The following is a 21,235-nucleotide window of genomic DNA, read 5'->3' as shown; positions in this document are numbered from 1 at the left end:
TTTCTCACGCACAAATCTGAAGCTGACTTTTAATTAGACCTCCGTTCTGAATAAGTGTCTCTCGCTGTGTGTTTCTAAACCACATTCAGCTTGTTTGTAAGCCCGTTAATCCGAATTAGAGCCCCTGGTGACCATCTGCTGTCTACACGGTCAGAGGCGCGCACTATTTTGTTACTGCATTCACCTCAGCCCGCCCCCTTCCGCGCGTGCGTCTCTCTCTCTCTCTCTCTCTCTCTCTCTCTCTCTCTCTCTCTCTCTCTCTCTCTCTCTCTCTCTCTCTCTCTCTCTCCCTCTCCCTCTCTGCCTACCGGGCGGAGTAATTCGTGCTGGTAGCTTTTGAGTTCATGCGTGTGCAAGTGCGTGCTACGGCTGCTGCTTGTCACTCATTGTGCCGCGGTGTGAACACACGGGCAGCGACAGGGACCCAAAAAAAAAAAAAAAAAAAAAGAGAGCGGAAAAAAAAAAAATCCGTCCGGTTGCAGTTTGTTATCCCTGGGAGGAAAAAGAAAAAAAAGAAAAAAGAGGCTGATATTCCGTTTGTCTCTCCTCTCCCTCCTCCTTTCCTTCACTAGAGACACCTCGCTTGTTTAAAGTGCGTCTGCTCTTCAAGGAGACTATCTGTGACACATTACAATGCTTCAAATAAGGGACCTCATCTGGCGATTGCTATTCATTGGCTGTGCAGGTAAGACGAGTTTTTAATGTGTGGATGAATTGCAAGCTGTGGCCGGAGTAAGATGTTATTTTTTTTTTCTTTAAAAAAAAAAAACCAAACAAAAAAACAGAGGCAGACTGTGCGTTGCTCTGGAGCAGCATCCTCTGGTCCCACCGGCGGCATCCCTGTCACTGACTCCGGGACAGTGCCGGTGGGCTGGAGCTGGTGCTTTTTTTTTATTTATTTTTTATTTTTTGCAGAATACAAAGTTGACTAAGTGAAGTGAGTTTTTACTTCTGTGTCTGCACAAAAAAAACCAACCCCAAAAAACCCCCCCCGGCTCACTCAGTTTAGGAGGCATGCCTTGTGCTTGTAGATCAGGAGCCGATTTGCTTTGGCGCATTTTTGAGTCTTATTTTCAGCGTATTCCAGAGCTGGACACACTCTCTCCGATCCGCGTTTCTGCTGGACTTCACCGTTTTCTGAATGCGATGTGCCTCACGTGTGTTGACTTGTTTTTCCTGGATGTCAGTGCAGACTGATGCTGGCTGCGATCCGGTGCGTGTTGTTGTTGCTGCAGGCTGCTGTGGTTTCCCCTCTCCTCCTCCTGCTCCTCCTGCCAACGCGTTTCACTTATTTGGACGTTCGCACGTCGCCGTTTTTAGTTGCATCTATCAAAATAGGACAAAGTAGGCGACCTGCATGCTGATCTGAAAGTCCGCCTCGGCTCGCTCACTTGTGCTGGGTCAGCCGTGACGCACCGAGGATGGATGGACGGATGGATGGAGCGGACCGGAGAGTCGGTCCGCTCCCCGCGGGAATTGCTTTGTTTCATTCCACTTCGAATAGGTTTAAGACCTCTTTTCCCACCCAAGCCCTCCAAATTTACTGTCTGTATATCAGAAACATGCCTTAAAAACTCTTCGTTAAATCGATTTGACGCATTCACCGTTCACAATGTGCCATCATCGGATTTGGCACACGGACAGTATCCTGCTGATGTGTCGATGTGGGATTTTCGTGCCTCCACCCCCCCCAAACCGCTCGGATCATATAAGTTCTGACCTTCTTTATGTAACATATTCTCGGGTTTTCTGTGGTTTTTACCCCCCGTGATTTTACCAAATGGGACAGTGCAGTTCCCGAACTTAACAGCGCGGTGCGTTTCTATGCGCAAAACGCTGTTGACATAGCTACAGCTCGGTACCGATTTGAACGGAGGTTTTTTTTCTTCTTTTTTCTTTTTTAATTTGGTTGGCTCCGAGCAAATTCGTCATCCATTGAGGACGTTTGAATAGTCATTCAATGTATACAATAGGATCCAATCCTAGAGCTCCCATGGTTATATAGGGCGGGAGGCGACTTTTTTTTTTTTACCCCCTCTTGAAACCCCCTCCACCGCTCCTACCACCCACATCCTTCTCTCCTCCCTACATCTGCCCCCTTTTCTTTGAGACTGCAACCGAGTGCTGCAAGTGGAGTTTAAGGACCCCCAGGGGTCCTTGGAGAGAGGAAGAATAGTTTAATGTTATAATATAATTCAATTAGTGAACATTGGAGCTTACTGGATTGCTTTTTTAACCTTGGATTGCAGCTTCAACATTGTTTCATCATATTATAGTAGTCTTCCCCTCCTGTTTTCTTCCTAAGAGCAACTTGAAAAATACTTAACCCATAAGGGGAGCAGCTGTCACACATCCATTCAATGCCCTGGGAATTTCTTTATACAGCATTTTAACTTCACTTTAACTCGTGCAATGTTGTAACTTAAACAAAACAGATTTTTGGAAAAAAAAAAAGCAGGCTGCTTTTTTTGGGGGAGCTGATTTTAATTGCTTGTTAAATTAGATCAGCCTCTAATGGGTTAAAGGTAATTCAGCTTTGATAGCATTACAGAAGCCCTTGTTTTATCTTTATAGCATGATATCCAACATGTGTTGTCCAGTTTTACAGCGCTTTGGCTTCCTGACTCCGTTTTTCACGTGCTTTATAAACAAAGGTGGATTGGAACGTGGGGTCGCAACTGCTGATTGTGCACAAAGTGCAGGGTACACCATGCCCAGGTCACCAGGCCATCACAAGCAACCAACACTTACACCAAAACACACACATACAGTCAATTTAGAGACACCAGCTTAAAATGTGTACATGTTGGGTTTTTTTTTTTGGACGAGTGCATCCAGAAAAAAAGACATGGATCAACACGCAATGGAATCTAACTGGGGATTTTCTCACTGTGAAGCGAGAGAGCGAACCACTGCACAGCCATTTAACACCCAAAGACTTTTCTGGGACTTAGAAATGGCTATTTATGATTAGAAAATCACCTAATTGGGAATAAATGTGAAGAATCTGTTACAATAATGTGACATGTTCTGGGCTTGATGACTTACACTGTAACATACATCAGGATGTCCTGGAAACAAAAAAGAAATACTGAGGACATTCGATGAGCTGCATTCGGCGAGGGTTGCTGCCCTCACTGTTATCAGTGTTGATCAGGATAATGTGCCTATTTAAAGATCTGTGACTTAATCATTTTCATACTTCTCCAGCCCAAGCGGCTAAAGCGCTATGAACTTTGAAACTACATTCCAAGCTTTTTAAATCTATATTTGACACGCTGCTTTAAATAAACAATACATCTTGCCATCCGGTGCTGGGTCAGCCCGTTCCTGCCGCGGTGAAGACAGCAGCGTGAAGCCGAGCACACTTGGGACATGTTCATTTTTTATTTTTTTTTCCATATGATTCATGATGCTGCCGGAATATTCCGACACCCCCGCAATTTACCGCACCCCCATGTGAGAGGAGAGCGGGAGAGAAGGGAACCAAGAAGGAGATAATTAAACAGCTGTGCTTTAGCTGTGCTCGGCTGCAACACAGAAGTTCAAATAAATTGATCACATTATTTGATAGACCCTGGGTATATTGAAGGGGCAATGACAGTATCACACTGTTTCGAGGCCTGAGCGATTTAATTATGCTTTTTGATTTCCAGTTTTATTTCAGTATTAATTCAATTTTGAGCCTCGAGATGGACGTCAGGATGCGGGGCCCAAATACCTGACTGGAAATGACCAAAAAATAAGCCCACTGATTAGAATGGGGCGACAGTGGTCAGTCAGATAATGGAATGACCTGAAACGTCCATGATTTTGGTTTAGGTTTGCATTATAAAAGAGTATGAATATTCATCCATCCATCGATATTGTGCGCCTGCTTTTTTTCCCAACTTCACGAGAAGCTGGGATCACAGCTTGATAATGTGCGGAGTCCACATCGGACCAGTTGCTCGTCCATCACAGGGTCAACCCCCAATACAACCCGATATCTATCTTACTTGTATGTAGTAAAAAAAAAAGCCAGAGGAAAGTGAACTCCTATACACGGCCAAGGAAAACAAGCAAACTCCAGACTTATAAAAGACCCCGTGGAAACTGACTAATGGCAACAAAATAATACAGGAAAAAATTTGGTTGCACCGAAAATGTGCAAGCACCTCATTTTGGAAAATGCCTTCTGACCACTAACAGGTGGTTCTGGTTGTCATCGCTTGGTATTAAGAGCTTATGGCGTGCTTTTTTTTGTTTGTTTTTGTTGTTTTTTTTGTTTTTTTTTTCCCAGCTTTATGTCCTGTACTGTCAGCTTTAGGAAATCCAGCATCGGGTTGTTTGCCAAAAAAAGTTTAATTTGGCTCAGCTTTGGCCGCACTGCAATGCAGCATCATCTGGCAAAACAGCGTGTTGGGCCAATCAAATATGTTGAAATGGACAGTGAGACGTCTGTTGCTTCAAGTTGTTTCCTTCCTTGTGGTATTACAAACTGTGTTGTATTTTGGCGGCAGCCAGTATCTTAGATTTGCCCAGTTGTTACTAGGAAATATACCAGCACGAGTACCAGAAACAACAAGTCTGTCTTAATGCTGGATAAGGAGATAAGGAATCGCTGCAAATGCAAATCATAGAGCTGAAGTCCAAAAAAAGAAATCCCCGTTTAGCCTCGCATTTTGAGGCAGAAACTACACAATTTCTAAATGGCTAACACATGGGACTTTAACTGCTGTGGTGAGTTCAAAGCCACTATGAAAATAATACAGGCTATTTTTGACTTAAGGGGAACTGGAAAAAGCAGCCAAACAAGGGAAAATTATAAGGCGTTTTTAGCCTGCCCTCTGAATAAAAGTAGATTCTGGATCGTCAGAACTTTGCTCTGTAGCTGAACCGCCGTCCGTTCCACATTCAAGAGTGACATGCACACATGTTGCACCAAATCACGTTAACAAATTAAGAATGCTTCAGTCGTCGTCGGAGCAGGAATAACCTCCTCGGATTACAGTTGTACTCAACTTTGGCATCATTGCGCTGCTACTGTTGTTGAACACAAAAGGCCACATCTGAAAAAAAAACGACTCCTCACGTTATACACAATGCAGATTTATGTTTTTTTGGGGGGGAGGGGGGTTAATGTTTTACTCTTGTCACTGTTCTTTACATCTGTCCCAAAAAAACATGACACAGCATCAACTCTGCACAGCTGGATCAGATCATCGCATATAAACTGCCTTATGTCATATCTATTCATTTTGGTTTTGTGGACAGGGAACTAAAATGATCTGGAATTATTTAAATGTGATTCAGAAGAGACTGTGTCAAATAACCCCAGATAAAGTCCATACTTGTAGGCCCTCATAGGGGAATAGTAAATTCGGATTTCACCATCTTACTACTGCACAGTTCTGTGAACCATTAAACTCTACCTGAACCCTTTTCGACTAGTTTCATTGTGTCGTAACAGTGACTCACACTGACATCTTCTGATAACTCATTCCCTCCAGCAACTCCAGGCCATTTTTAGGCCTATAATGATCAAGAAATCTTGATTTTTGCACTCAGTTTTTCTGAAATAGTTATAATTTGCAGCATTTTTATGGAATTGCTTTGCAGGAATTGGCAGAAATTGTAAGTCGAGGGAAGAAATTGTCCTTTTTTAAAGTAATACACCCTACAAATGAGTTTTGTAATGACTTGATAACAAGCAGACTGCATATTGGAGAAAATTGCAATTGTTACAGTTCTATGTCTCGTAATTCAAAGATTAAGGCTTTTTTTTTTTTTTTTCCTTCACTTGCATTGTGAAGTCTAATCCAAATGCATGAATTTCTTTCGTTCCTTCAAATTTCCTTATTAATGTCGTCTACTTATTTCTTTGTGTGCTGCTTTTGATTACATTGTTGTGGTGATGGATATTTGTCTTTTCCCAAGCTGACCCAGTGAGACCATTTTCGGATACTTCTACGACTTTGCATGATTTCTTTTTAGCTCTTTTTGCAGGCTGAAGTCAGTTTTTTTTTCATTCAGTCATGTTATAGAGCACAGTAGAATTTAATTTCCAATGTATGAAGAATTTGAATCATTCACAAATTTAGGATTATACAGGGAAATGGTTTGAATTCCGAGCAAACTTTTGCAATATCCTGTACTTCGGAGTGATTTATATGAATATTTCCCATTGGATCTGATGACTGTATGAAGATTTGGTTCAATATTAGCAAAAAAATCCTAATACTTTCCACATAAATGGGCAGAAATACAAAGACAGGCGTAAGTGCATTCCAGTCATAATGTCATTAGCACCTGTTTGCTGATCCGTGAATGATAAAACACCCTGTAAAGGTTAAAAACTCGTTTGAAATTCAAATGAAACATGTTGACATTATCTACAAGCTCATGTCACATCACAATGCTTCTGGATCTAAAAGGGCTGATAGTTCCAACCAGATAAGTTTCAAACGGCTCGCCTGGTGGTTATATTTCTGGTGTTAGATTAGGATGGGATGTCTCTGCATATTAATCAGCACATGAATGGAGGCCATGAGTGATTTGCATTGTGCAAGCTCTGGAGGCGCCCTATAAAGAATTGAATGTGGGGACACAGAAAAAAAAAAAGGAGGGGGTGAAAGGAGATGGCCTTGTTGTTCTGAACTCTCCTACCCCTCCTCAGTCTTTGCAGCTCACTAGAGCTTCAGTTTCCCCAACTTGATACAGTATTCATTATGTGTACCAAGCTGCACAATTAAGCTTTTTTCCACAAAATGCCTCTTCAATTTAAACAAAGTGCTTTAATTAACAGCCTTTGTCATTTGAAAATGCACACTTATACTATTGAATCACAATTATTGTATTATAAATATGAATACGACTAATTGTTTAGCCCAATTTAACCTAATTAGCCGGCATTTTAGAGAATGCATAATGAAGTTAGGTTGCCCAGCAGTGCATATGCCACCAGAGCTCTTTGAGAAAGTCACATTATTGGTCAGCGCTTTAATAACCTGTCACAATCGTTTCAATATTTAGTCTTTGTAATTGAAGGTAAGCTTAATGAACTTCCCATTTTCTCCTGGTCCATCCATTTGCATTTCACTGAAAGCCTGGCTCAGATTCTCCATATTCTGGTTTAATAACGCCGGCTTTTTCCCCACTAAATAACTTCCAGTTCTCTTCAAATTACACTTGAGCGTCTTGGCAGGGTGAACCGCCATCAGTTTTTTTTTAATAGATTCAGGTAGACTGTGCTCGATATGAATGTGCCCTAAAATCACATTCAGCACGGTGATGCATCTCGGAAGCGGGTCTGATTCAAAGACGTCTTTGAAGCTGCCGGCGCATTTAAAGCCAACAGCCATGCTGCTCATGTAGATTACGAGAGGCGATGGGGGATACGCAGGTGTTTGCCGTGACACTTCAGCAAACTCCTTTTTTTGGGGGGGGGGCCTAAGCTCACCAGGTCCTCTCCATTAGAGCTGATGATCTGTACTGTTTTGGCATGCATCACAGTGCATTTATAACCTTTTTTTTTTTTTTTTTTTTTTTGTACTACTGAGCTCTTTAAGCAAGGCTGCCAAGACTGGTGAGGGTGCCCAAGGTGACGATGGACTACATTACAGCGTAACAGAATCCCAGCATGGTGTCCCTGTCCTCCTTGAATTGCCTGGAGAACTACAAGCAGCGATTTTATTTGCAATAGATACTGTTTGTATTGATGTTCCAGTTTTCTTTTATTGTCAGCATGGGGCCCGGTGTTATTTATAGCCTGTCACTATTCTAAATTAGTTCCCTGAGGACTGGCACTGGTGAACAGATGGTATTTCTGTCTGTGAAAGTCACTTCTGACTTGTCTTATGTTATTACTCAATTTGGGGGTTCAAAAAAAAACTAGCAATGTTTTTACATTGCCTCAGTGAATGGCTTTACCGACACCGCTCGGTTACATGTAAAAGGCGTTTAGAAATCAGACATACCCGGATGGGTACCACTGGAATATAAAAACACCTTGCCGCAGCTGCAGTAACTTTTATCTGGGATCACGCGTGTCACGACTATCAACATTGGACTAGTGACAGTCTTTTCTCAAGTGCAGAGAGTAGGCGATTGTGCTTGACTGTCTCTTTGTTAAGTGGATCGTTCAAGGGCTGGAAAACAGCAACAATATCATCCCTGAGTACCTGGCAGGTTGAGATGCCGGTGTTCATGCAACAACATTTTGGCAAACATGTGCTTCATTGTGGCGGCTGGCTGGGAGTGTTATCTGCCGCAAGTCCACGTTAACCATAGAGTTGTTATAGCACAACCGAGGCTCCGGTTTGGTGGATTAGATGATTATAATGTCTCAAATGAAATGATAAAAGATGCCTTGTCCCTTCCGACTTCAAAGGCCCATTTGCAGGATAAACCGCTTGTCATTTGCAGACAAGAGATGGAAACTTTTTTCTTGGGTGCAGCCCCCACAGTCCTCTGTGTCACTCTTCCCACAGATGAATGTTTATGACAAACTTGGCACCATTTTGAAAAAGAGAGAAAACAAAGAGTATGAATATCATTGCGATCAGAGACTCAATTTACCAGAGTTCGTTACATTTTGTGCTCTATGTAGTTGGTATGTTAAAATGATATGCAAGTCTTGCTATGTTCGATGTACTGTTGTAAAGAATACATACATTGCAATACTTTAGGCTTTATTCATATAGCACACCTTATCCATAGGGTGGTCGAGTGGCCAGGTAGAGTGGTGAGAAGATCCCAGTTGCAGTCTGACCTCTCTGTGTAGAGCTTGTTAGTCTCCTCTGTCATTGAATGGGTTTCATACAGGTATTCCTCCTTCCTCCCATAGTCCAATAACATGAGGCTAATTAGTGACTGAAACTGCCAGTAGTTGGGACTGCAAGTGCGTCTGGTTTTGCTTTGCGATGGACTGGTGACTTGTCCAGGGTAGACTCCGCTTTAGTCCAGCTGGGGGTAGTTCCAGCACCGTTTGACCATGAGGAGGATAATGCATGTATAAAAGATGAAGGATGAATGTATATGACCTTTCAGACAGTAATTGAAAGGGCTTCACAATGGATTGAATGTCAATGAAAGGAAAATGCATGTATACATATACATTGAAAGTAGTTTATGCAAGCACAACACACACACACACACACCCACAGGCTATATACGTATATGGTTACAAAAAGCCACACGCAAAATGGATGTCCGTTTTTGATAAAATAGCAGTAAAGAACAGTCTGCACGGCAAATTGTCCTAATGTGTTCAGAGTATGTTTCTATTTTTTTGTCTGTATTGCCCATCACATATTTGAAGAGTGGTTGTAGGTTCAAGATTGTTCACACAATGGCATCATAATGACACACTTGCCTTTTCCCTCCTTGCAGCTTCTCCTCCACTGTCATGTGTCACCACCATATGGAAACACTACATCCCTCAGCCGTTGTGCCACAGTCGGAGCCCCTTTACGCTGCAGATGCTCAAACTGTTGAAAACAAGATTGCCATTAATAAGCAGTTGACATTTTATTTTCCTTATACCTTTGATATGATTAATTCTCCTGCACTGCAATTCAGCTTACCTCTTGGTTTATGCGAGAAGAAGTGGACGGGTGTAGCTCTCCGTAATATTGCAATTCTCCCCAGTGGCTTTTTCAAATGTGTTTATTACAAGGAAGTCTGCAAGACGTTTTTAATTTATTTTTTCGTACCATAAGTAAGCTCCGAGACTGGATCCATGAGGTTTGTTGTTTATCTGTTACTTTGGATTGCTGGCTCACGTAATTGTCTCCCAGGTTCTATCATGATATTCATACTTCTTTAATGACACGGAGAGATCCAGTTCTGTATTTCTTTTGGGGTGGGAGGGGGATACTTTACGAGTGTGCAGTGGCTTAGGGAGCCGTAGAAGTAAACGTATAAAGCAGTCTAAGGCAGTTTGTTCCAGGATTTGGGCAGCCTCGCTCATATCACACCTGCTGTATTTGTCTGCAATTCAGGGAGGATTTTCTGCTCTGAAAGCCTTCTTTTCAAACCACCTGGAGAGGGAACTCATTTTCTTGTACACCTGGTGTCTACAGGGATAATTGTCCCTCATTTAAGATGCATGCAGTGATGTTTTTTCCAAACAATTCATTGTGATTGTGTCTTAGATTTTTTTTTTTTCTTGCTGAATGTTTTTCTGATCTTCTTTGGTCTGTGGTTTCTGTTGTAGCGTGCTTTTCTTATTATGATCTTTTACTAGCCTCATCTTTCTTTCCAAATAGAGAGGGAATTGTAATGTCCATTTTAGCTTTGCATGTCATTAAGTCATTACACCCCCCCCCCCCTAAATGACCTGTAATTTACAGATATACATGTGAGAGGAACAGTAGCGTTGATCATTCTACATGGGCGATGCAGCAGGCACATGCACAAAATAAAGAAGTAAGCAAAAATTGACTTGTCACAATCTTTGTATTGCATGTTTTTCAACGTCAGAGGGGCCTATAAACTGGAATGTTATGTCCCCAGGTTAAATAGGGACTGAAATTTTCCGCTTATTAACTCGGGAGCTCTCCGAGACGTGGTAGTGGCTGGTCTCTGCTGATCTTCGCGGATGTGTTTGAGAGCCTCGGGCAAGTGACTGCAGTCAGGCACAGACACCCCATGTTTAACACTGCATACTTCAAACTCCGTCTCCTCTCAGCATCACTTGCTGGGATGTCTTGGCGCGGACATAAGTCAGCTCAGCAGCAATTGTCATCCGTGATTTAACTGCTGCAGCTCACAGACCAACTTGATAAACTGAGTGTATCTGATGCACATTATGAACACAAACACTGATCAGGTGTTTGTTTGTTTGTTTTTTTCCTTAACAGTCACAAAACTGTCGCCCCACTTAAACTTTGCTGAGCTGTCACGGCTATAGTGTACATGGACGTGCGTTTTACTGTCTCTAAATCCCAGGGAGTGACTCACCACCATGATGTAATATCTAGCAACGGCAGTTGGCTCATCCCAGGAACTCTGCAATTGGCTGCTTTCCTCAGGTGCCAAGTCGCCTCTGCCTTTGTGTGAAGAACATAAAAAAGAGAAAGGAAGGGTGTCTTTTGGGAGAGAGGAACAAGGCGAGATGTGCACCATGTGCAGTTTTCTGTGGGCTTGTTTACCTTCTAAATTGGCACAGTTGTCAGTGAGCTCATGCTTCAGACGAGGATTCGCCGCGGCTCCGTAGGGTTTTAAGACCACGCCAGCTCAAGTCAAGAATGACTTATTTCACTGCATACTCTCTGCAATCTCGGCTGGCATGAACACAGATTGTTGCAAGACCTCAGGTTATTAAAAAAAAAACGACCCAAAAAAAAGCACACAGAAAACACATCTGACGTTTCATGCACAGCTAATTACAAAGAAATCCTTATAAATTATGTGAATGCTGGAATCACAATTCTTTGAACGTCTTTTAAAAAAAATCCATCACAAACTTATGTACATTCAAAATCTACATTTTTTTTACTTTTTCAAGAACTGAATTCTTGACTTTGTTTCTTTGTAGTAGAATTGATCAAATGCATAGATTTACCCTCGCAGCAATGCATCCTCCTGTAAAATCTTTGATCTGACGATATGGAAGCATTAGGAATCTCAGATGCTTTCAGAAGCTTCTGAACAGACAGCGGATGCAGCATAGACGTTGTGTACAGCTTGATCAAACCGCTGTGTCAAATATCACTTAATTAAGTCGTAAGATCCGGCCCACATTCATTTACATGCCATTGCCCATATGCAACTGGCATGTAAACATGGATGAGGTCAGACTGATCAAAATGGATGGTGTTTTTGTGTAGAGTCGATAGCAGGTGGTTACGGGGGAAACATTATCTCCGTGTTAGGAGGGAGCGGCTGTTAGGGGACAATAGTGTGAAGTTTGAGGCATTTCACACTAGTGCGCATATGTAGCACTGCATATAGAAGCAGGAATTAAACGCTGGGGAAAGAAACCTTTTAATGCTCAAAAGAGGGCTCTCTTAGACCTTCAAACGTATACATGTCATTTTCTTTATAATTTAACTTTAATATATGGTGTTAAATTGGTCATTTAGTAATCAGAAATACTTCATTTTGGAAAGAATATACTACTAATGACATCAAATAATATTTTAATATGTATCTCCTATAAAATAAGCATTGTCTTGACAAAAATGACCAATTCTTCATAAATCAGTATCTTTTTGTGCTTTATCTAATTTAAAGTAGTAGAAAGCAGAGAGACAGAAAATTACAGACACTCCCTTTTACGCCTACAGGCGACAGAGGCCTTTTTGGTGTAAACGGGACACTCTAGTGAACACCCATTTTTGTGATTTTATTTCAGAAAAGTTCTACATATACATGGCGAGATTTTGAAAACGATACGCTTTAAAAATTAACAAAATATAAAAAAAATACATGCACACACATACCCAAAGCCCCCCTACACACAAACTTGCCAACTCCAACAACAGTGTGTGGCATGGTACGATTTGCTTACTGAGAAAAACTAAATATTAAACTGAAACCATGCTCGAAGAAGTACAATTAGTTGACAGCTGAAACCATTGCATGGAGCCCAGGGTTTTGATCAAAAGTGCTGAGATAGAATTTTAAAATGTTATTATCATATAAAGTAATTATTAATTTGCTCATTTGAATAATATGATTTCCTCTTATATGCAGATAATTAGAGCATAAATGTGCGTTCGAGAATAAATTTGACCCCCACGTACACCCTTCTCTGAGGGGTGTTTAACTGCTGCGTGTGATGAGATCACAGAGAGGTCTAATTTATTATTCCTTTACACTGGGAGCATTGTTGAAGAGCCGCTCCTGAAGAAAAAGGTCCAGGAGTGGCTCTCTGTGTGCCGGGGATAGCAGACAAAGGTGGAGGGAGGGAGGGAGGGAGGGGAGGTGGGGGGAGGCAGTGGCAAACAGGGGGAGGGGGTGGAGGACGTTAAGGAGGTGGGACACAATGCAAAGTGTCGTCAAGGAGGAGCCACATGGTCGGGCATCGATGGGGGTGGGTGGGAGTGGCTTCCAACCTCTGGATTCATCGTTTCCCTTTTTGTCGCTCGAGCCGCGCTTTACGTAATGAAGCTTGCTGCGAGCGGTAAAAGCATTAGACATGGGTAGATGTGTTTCAAGCCTTCATTCCTTGATTTAATTTAAAAATGAGTGTTTACTCAGACTGACTTACACATCCAGTTACACCACGATATGGCTGCTATTTTCCCACATTGCAGAAACGGGATGTTCCCTTTTATTTGCATCTTTTCATTACTGTTCTTCTTGCTAAATTAGATGCATTTGCATGAGTGGAATTACACCTCTGATGACAAGAAAATACATATCTTTTCCATTTAAATGAGGATATGATGGATACACCCCACACCCCACACCCCACACCCCACCACCACCATCACCACTACCACCACCACCACGAACTATTATCAAAAACTAAGACATTTTCCTGCCAAACCGAGCAAAACTGTTTGCATGTGTATTGTGGCCTGATTATGTCTGTGGACTGAATAGCTGCTCTGCTGACTGACAGCTGTCTCTCTCTCTCTTTTTTTAATCTGCCCAGATTTCTTTTGCATAATGTGTTGCTCTGCTGCTTTAATAAGTCAGCGCCACTGCAAAGTTCTGTCGCCATGTAATTATCTTGTGCTATTGACTGTTGAAAAATTAGGCCTGCTCCGGAAAATGGATACCAAAAGACTTTGGTTTGGAGAATAAAATATGTCCGGTTGATGATACAAGAATGTTGACAGGTGCTAAAGGAGCTTTCTTACTTTCCTTGGCACTCCCGTCTTGGCTCGTATCGGAGTTTCTCCTCCGTTCTCATTGGCAGCTTGTTGTGTGTGTGTGCTGCATGGCTTACCGTAAAATGTTCAAAATTCAAATGTAAATCCCCCACATATCAATATATGAGGTAGAACCAGTGTTTTTGCAGCCTTCACCAGTTGCCTCATGGTATCAACGCACTCGGGCCAATAATGCACTCTTTGAAAAATCTTTACCCAACCAATGAGCTCCAACCAGGAGCTCTCTGAAGTCTTTGAAAATTAAATTTAATGCCAGCAGCATCTACTTTGACCCCCTGCCAGGGAACACGACTGGGGTGTAGACACACTGAACTTTCCCCATGATTGTACGGGAGAAGATACCCCAGCCAACGTAGGAAGAAAGACTTTTTTTTTTTTTTTTTCATGCAGGGATGGAAAAGTGGGCAGATAGTTGGAAAAATTCAAACCTGCAGGCTTTATCTAATTACATTTAGATCAAAATCTCTGCCAAAATGTTAATTGAATATGCAGAACTGTGGAAACTTAACTTGTTGGATCACTTTTACTTCATGTTAGGTTTCATTTCAGGACAGATTGGGATGGAAATGTCAAACGAGGACCAGTGCTCTTTCCCAACACCAGAAGGATGAAATATGTTTGCGTTGCAGGAACAAAGGGAGTGTGTCATGCTGCATGTGATTGATACTGGCTCTCGGTGCAGGCAGCCAGATGGGCCAGACTCAGAAGATTCAGCGCGAGGGGGCGAGGGCTCGGCCTTTTTACCCGAGCCAACAAGAGGCCTGGGAGACGGCGCAGCCCAAAGGCTCCAGCTCAAACACTTGTAATGTGGCTGGCATGCCTCTGCCGCAGCTCGTGTTTGCGGTAAATCTGCGCAACAGCCTTTAGTGGATATAGACACTTGAGTAGCATTAGTGAATAGAAAATCCATAAGACCTTAGTGACACTAATGCCATAATTGATTTTGCATATTGATTCGATTCATCATCAATTCTCAGATTGATTGCTGATGAAGTTTCCATGTTGGGAGAAAAGTAGACTGACTCAGACCTTCGGGAAAGGTGGGAAGATTATTTTATCATTGTCCTGAGAAAGCGGAAAAGTATTTCTTGAAGAGAGGAAAAAAAAAAATACATCCGGAGTAGACAAGAAATAAGTGAATCAAGATTATGTGTGCGAGAGAAAAAAAATGCCTGAATAAGAACCTTTCCAGATAACCGGAAAATCTTTCTGCTTTGTCCACATGAAGTAAATATGTGATCATTCATTGCACAGTTGTCATTTTAGTTCGTTATAAAGAATGGCAGTTAGACTAGCTTGTGAGAATCAGAAGAAGAAGAAAAAAAAGAAGCCACTTTTACATGTAAATGGGTGTTATTGCGCAGATTATTGTACTCGTGTCACAAATTACACCCAATTTGTGAAATCGTTTGAATTTGGCCATAATAGTCATATTTTACAGTGATTTGCTTTCCAATTCTTTTTCATTCCGTTTCTGAAAGGGTTTCTATAACCTACAGCTAATGTCCACAGTGAGTATGACAAAGGAAGTCACTACTGGATTTTCTTTTCCTGCTGTGACACACAACTAGAATAACGCTACCAAGAGGCGTATCTATAGATTTACTCACCTAATAGGTGAGCAGAAGAAGCTCAAATCACATTATCAGTTTCTACGATGCTGGTATGAAACGGCATTGGCCTCTGTTTACAGGTTTCTTCGCCTTTCTTGCCTGAATCTTGCATCGTTTTTGTGAGGATTGTTTTTAGTAACTCACACATTTCTCAGATGGCGTGTGTGTGTGTGTGTGTGTGTGTGTGTGTGTGTGTGTGTGTGTGTGTGTGTGTGTGTGTGTGTGTGTGTGTGTGTGTGTGTGTGTGTGTGTGTGTGTGTGTGTGTGTGTGTGTGTGTGTGTGTGTGTGTGTGTGTGTGTGTGTGTGTGTGTGTGTGTGTGTGTGTGTGTGTGTGTGTGTGTGTGTGTGTGTGTGTGTGTGTGTTAAACACGGCTTGTTGCATCCCCAGTGATGACATTAGCAGCAAAATAGGAGAAAGGTCACCAGTGGAAATTTCTCCACGGTGAGAGATGAGTAGAATATGAAGTGGACTGTATTCTGTTTTACTCATTTCAGGCATGAGCACATTGATTCAAACAACATGGCTGAAACAAAATGTTTCCATCTCACTGATTCGGAATGGATATGCAACCAGATATTGTGTCGTCGGACGGATTTTTCCTTTTTTTTTCTTTTCCGTCTGATGGTGATTGAAACATGTTTTAGATCATTTCTAGCCCCGACACCAAGCAAAAGGTTTTAACTTGAGATTGAATTTAGTGATCTTATCTGCCATTTACTTCTATCAGGGGTCCCACTGTTAAATGTAACTTTTCATCTAATTCGTAGTCATGAAGGTACACCCCCACCACCTCCCTCTCCCCAATGTGCGAGAGAGGGGATACTTTGATTATTCCATTAAATCTTACTGCATCTGTACTGTAAAATTTAACTAGCCCCACAGTCGGGGCTTTAAAAGGCTTCAAGGCTTTTTGATGTGGGTGCAATAATATATAAAAGTTTGGGTCTCGAGCAGAGTGGATTGTTCCTAAGACTCAGTGGTAGCGCAGAGCTTCTGTTTACACTCATTTGCGCAGATTTTTACAGTATAGTTCTGCATTTGTGGACTAAAAGGTTGATTTATTTTCCCCGCTTGTGCCATCATTATTCAGCATTGGTGTGACCAGCGAGCCATAGGTAGATCACTTATCAGTGTCAGCCTCACTGCCGGCGTAAAACAGCAATTCTGAATGAATGCCACATCTGGTAGCCATTTTCCACCATTTGTTTCCCCGTACTGTTTTTCTCTCCATCTCAAAGAAAGAATACAGTTAAGACAGTGAAAGCCTGCTCTTGTTATGAGCGCCTGCTTCATTCAGCTTCACTTCACCCTGTAGCCGGCCAAGCGGGTTGCTCAGTTAGCCACGCAGTGCCACAGAAACCTCTTGAGACTTTGTTGACTCTCATTGTAACTGGATGCAACCAAGGAGGCCGAGTGTGAATCGTCATTACTATTATTTTTATTATAATTATTATGAATTTTTTTTTTTTACATAAGAAAAAACATCTCGAGTGACTCTGCCCTCTGTGCCATGATGTAAAGCCGCTGATAATTTCCATGGGAAGCAGAGTACAGAAAATGAGGGAACAATGACAACAAGGAGGCGACGAAACGAGCCTGGTGAGAATGGCCTGGTTGTTCGTCCTGAGATGCATGAGACTGAGTTCAGATACAGTGTTGGCTGACATGGCCAGCTTCCCAAGGACAGAACGCTTTTTTTTTCATTTTTTTTTTTCACATTTGCTCATTAGAGAGCACATCTCGCATTGTTTATGGACTTTAATGAGCCTCGCGGCAACCAGGAGTAGACAAACAAAGACGAGAGGAGTGCGGACTTGCTCTCAAAAGAGTAACATGTCCACTCGCCCAGGATAGAACCGGAAATAATTTGAAGTCCTGCCTTCTCGCTAATCTGTCTTTTCTGAACAGTACATGCTCCTTATGCATTTGAGGATGAGGCCTGCCCCCTCCTCCCTCCACCTCCCCCCTTTCCTTTTTTTTTTTTTTTTCCTTCCTCCCATGTTTTTTACCCTTCTGTCTATCGCTTTCTCATTACTGCTACTGCGAGGAACAATCTCAAGGCACCATTTTGCAGAGGACATTGAGGAGCTTAATTAGTTCATTCACGGATATGGCTCTTCTTACTAGCCCAATGGCTTTAGTGCCTCTGGAGGGCCTTAAATGCCAGCTCTCTCTTGCACAAAAGCCTCAAACTGTACAGAATATGAAATACCTGTCAGGTTAATAAGGGAGAACCCGAGCAATCGCCCTGCATTTATTTACAATATTTGCTTTAAAGCACCTAGAATAGCTGTCTCTCAGCACCATAATAGCTTAAGTAAGAGGAAACTAACATATGATTCATACCCACATGAGCTGTTTTTTTTTTTTGTTTTTTTTTATCTTTGCTGTCCAGTCCTGATTCATCCTTTTTAAAAAAGAAGAAAAAAACCAAGGCTGAAATGCATAAAAGGCAGAACTAATAGAGCATAAGGCTCCTCTGTGAAAAGGAAGGAGGAAGAGTGTTTTGTTGAATGAATACCTTTGTGTAAAACCAATTAAGCTACATTATTAGGACACGTTGTTCCAGGAGCAGTGTCTAACTTTTGCTATTGCCGATTAAGATTGCATATTGATTAAATTCTTTTGTCATAAATACAGAACATTTATTTATATTCTTGAAGATTAAGAAAATGGAAAACTGAAACTCACAACTCATCTAACCCCCATTATGGGGATCTTTCCCCCTACAACTGAGCCCTGAAAGCCCATTACCCCCCCCCCCCCCCCCCCCCCAACTGATGCACTCACTCTTATGCTTTTAACTTCGGAGTGACACAAATGCCTGTTCGCACGTTTCTCGGTAAGACTCTCAAACTAAATAAGCCGTCTCCGATAATGCAATTTTAAATTATAAAACTCATAACTCAGTATACATTGATTGAACAGGGGTTTAGGTCAGTCTCCAGTGATGGGGGAAATGATACCAAAAACTCAATAAGAGAGAGGTCTCCCTTTGGGAGATGTGCAATTATGTAATTCTTTTCATCCTATCTTCACAATTTCAATGACATCTGAACTCTCATTAGAGAAATGGGCCCCAGAAAATTGATGCAAAGGGAGCGGTATAGAGTGCTCAGTCCGAAAATGGTAAATCAAGTTTGGAGGCTGGAGCTGTTTGCAGTGCTTCCTGTAACACTATCTTGTTTGTGGAAAGGAAGGGGGGGGGGGGGGGGGTATTTCTTAAATGACATTCAGTTTCTGGGCAACAGGGCAGCAGCTGTGCATATCTTTGTACCCGGTGGGGGAGTGGAGGGGATGCGGTGTGATAAAAGCCCACTGATGCAGCTGTGTTTGAACAGGGAGATTGCGGTTCGATCAGTGGCTGAAGGGACTCTCCAACCGGGTGAAGGGAAAGAATTCTGAAAGATTCCTGCAGGGTCTATTTTTTTACTTTTTTTATTTTTTTTAAGTAGATGATCTGTTTACATGAATATCATCACAGTCTGAATAAAAAAAAACATAAAGCTTAGCATGAGCATATCAAAGCAATTTTAGGAATGAAATATGGTTACTCATCATGTTGGTCCAACAAATAAGTGTTCAGTTTTGTCAATTCCAACTTCATGAATAAGTCCTCCATAAAATAATCTCCCGATATTAAAACATTAAAAAAAGAAAACGTCATCATTATTACTTAATCAACACGTCTGTGGCCAATATTTCAACGTCATAGATTTAGAACTTTTTAAAAAAGGCTTTTGAAGGCCAAAATTGAGAATCGAGCCAAATTGGAGACATTTTTCCTTCTTGAAGTATTTGGAACATTTATCAAATTAAATTTACTCCAAAATTATTATTTTTTTGGTCATGTTTCTGTGCTGATAAATACTACATTCGAATGCTTGGTTGGGTCTTGGATCCATCCATATTATCAACAACTAATGTGTGCCTGTAATTTGCCACATTCTGTGATGTGTATTGGTTTCAGCTGTTTTTGGAAGAAAATAGTTCTCTGTATTCGCTACTGCAGAACATTCAAATAAATGTAACATGCAAAAACATAAAATCTTAAACTGCAAAGACAAAGTATGGCAGCAGAGGCTGGCTTTAAAAGAACAGTTGCCATTCATTCAAGTGTGATTTCATGAAGTGTATTTCCCGCAGTAGTTAGAATTGGCACACTCCCATTTTTGTGAGTTGGGCAACTGCAGTGGCATATGGGAGCTAAGCAATGTACTGCTGCAGCATTAGTGAAAGGTTACAGTGAGGAAAATGGCAGAGTGGCTCGATGGGAGTGAAAATTGCTTACATTTAAACTGACTTTATCTCAATTTGGTTTCCTTGGCTAACGTACAATTTAACCTTTTTAATCCTGTCATGTCACCACTTACATACATTGGCATGCGTTCTACTGTTTACGATGGTTGCAAAAAAACCAAAAAAAGCAAAGAACTATAGTTTTGTGTCCATATAATACCCCCAAGTGGTCCCAAGGACGTTGGCCGTTTGGAATAACAGGTAGAAGCTTTATCGTATTGCACACTTTTGACAGTTTTTCAGTCAAAAAAAAAATCTAAATAAAATCCAGTCTGTGTGGCCACTAATGGGTTCAATCGCTCTACACTTGCTAAGTGGTTAACGTTTGAGCCTGCTACTCACAACTCCAAAAACGCTGACCCCCATCGACAACCCATAATAGAGTGACGATGGCTAATAAAAGCCCACTTCAAAATATATGAGCTATCTCATTAATGTCATGAAAATAATTACCATCTATTCCGATTCTTGCCATGTTCCCTGCGTGAACGCAGCGTTGGAAGCGATAAGGAGCGTGGAAATGTATAACAGAGGACATCTTGGCGGTCATTAGTTACTTGTTGACGCTCTTACTGCTGAAGCAGAGACAAGAGTGGAGGTGGATTGTAGCAGAGCCACTCTCCACCAGTGTGGCCTCATTAATCACTGTCCTCTGGCTCACTATGGGTGGAGGGGGTCTTTTGTCTATGTTTGGAACATTGTGTTAGATTTGATGCTGTGCTCAGATGCTGTAGCGTGCATCCCAGTCCGTGTCCAGAAAGGATGGCTGGATACAAAAAAAAAAAAAATCATGCTGACATTTTGTAGCTTTCTTTTTTCTTTTTTTTTTTTTTTTACCATCCCTATAATTTTAATCCCCATCAAAGTCTAAATTGGGAGTTCATTAACCTACATGGTATTTATGCCACATCAGCTATGAGCTACCTAATGGATTTTTTATGAATACTGTATGCCAGTCTGTTTCACTCCTGTCTGATTAGAGACGCCGAGACTTTCTGGATGGAGAGATTTGTTTTGTATTGTTCTTGCTTTTGAGCTGACAAGTTTCTAAGCCAGCCATTTTTCAAGCAGAGGTATTCATAATGAGAGATCGAGAGAGAGAGAGAGAGAGAGAGAGCAAGAGAGAGAGAGATGAAAAAAAAACCTAATTCCCCTAAAAAATTCATTAGCATTTTATGAGGCAGAATGTCTTTTTGAGGGAGAGTAATATCAGGCATACAGAAACTGTAGCCGACACGTCATTTTTATTACAGAGTGAAACCTTTTTTTCCTCGGCAGACTTCACAAAGTTTAGAAAAGATGCATGAGGGAAATTTCCAGCCTTAATTGTCATAGCTTTTCGCAGTTCATTTATGAAAGTGATGATTCTGTTCATAGCTAAGACAGCTGATGTTGTACCTTTTGTCACCGATGCGAAACATTGATTAGGCACTTTATACGACCAGAGCCTTCCTGCCTTAATGTGTTTGTGACACTGCATGGCTCATTACCT

At 41.6% G+C, this 21,235-nt stretch overlaps 1 protein-coding gene across 1 annotated transcript in view; it reads left to right on the top strand.

Annotated features, from left to right (window-relative positions):
* Positions 1 to 318: 318 nt before the first annotated feature.
* The window catches only part of ncam1a (neural cell adhesion molecule 1a), a 279,302-nt gene continuing 258,385 nt past the window's right edge, over positions 319 to 21,235 (top strand). The window contains exon 1 of the mRNA XM_080483150.1: positions 319 to 685. Coding sequence (XP_080339276.1) covers positions 634 to 685 — 52 coding nt within the window. The 5' untranslated portion in view covers positions 319 to 633. The remainder of the gene's footprint in view (positions 686 to 21,235) is intronic.

Source organism: Lipophrys pholis (genome assembly GCF_963383615.2).
Source record: "Lipophrys pholis genome assembly, chromosome: 16".
In the NCBI taxonomy this organism is placed as follows: Eukaryota; Metazoa; Chordata; class Actinopteri; order Blenniiformes; family Blenniidae; genus Lipophrys; species Lipophrys pholis.
The sequence above is the reverse complement of the archived record's forward strand: the minus strand, read 5'-3'. Positions and strand labels throughout refer to the sequence as shown.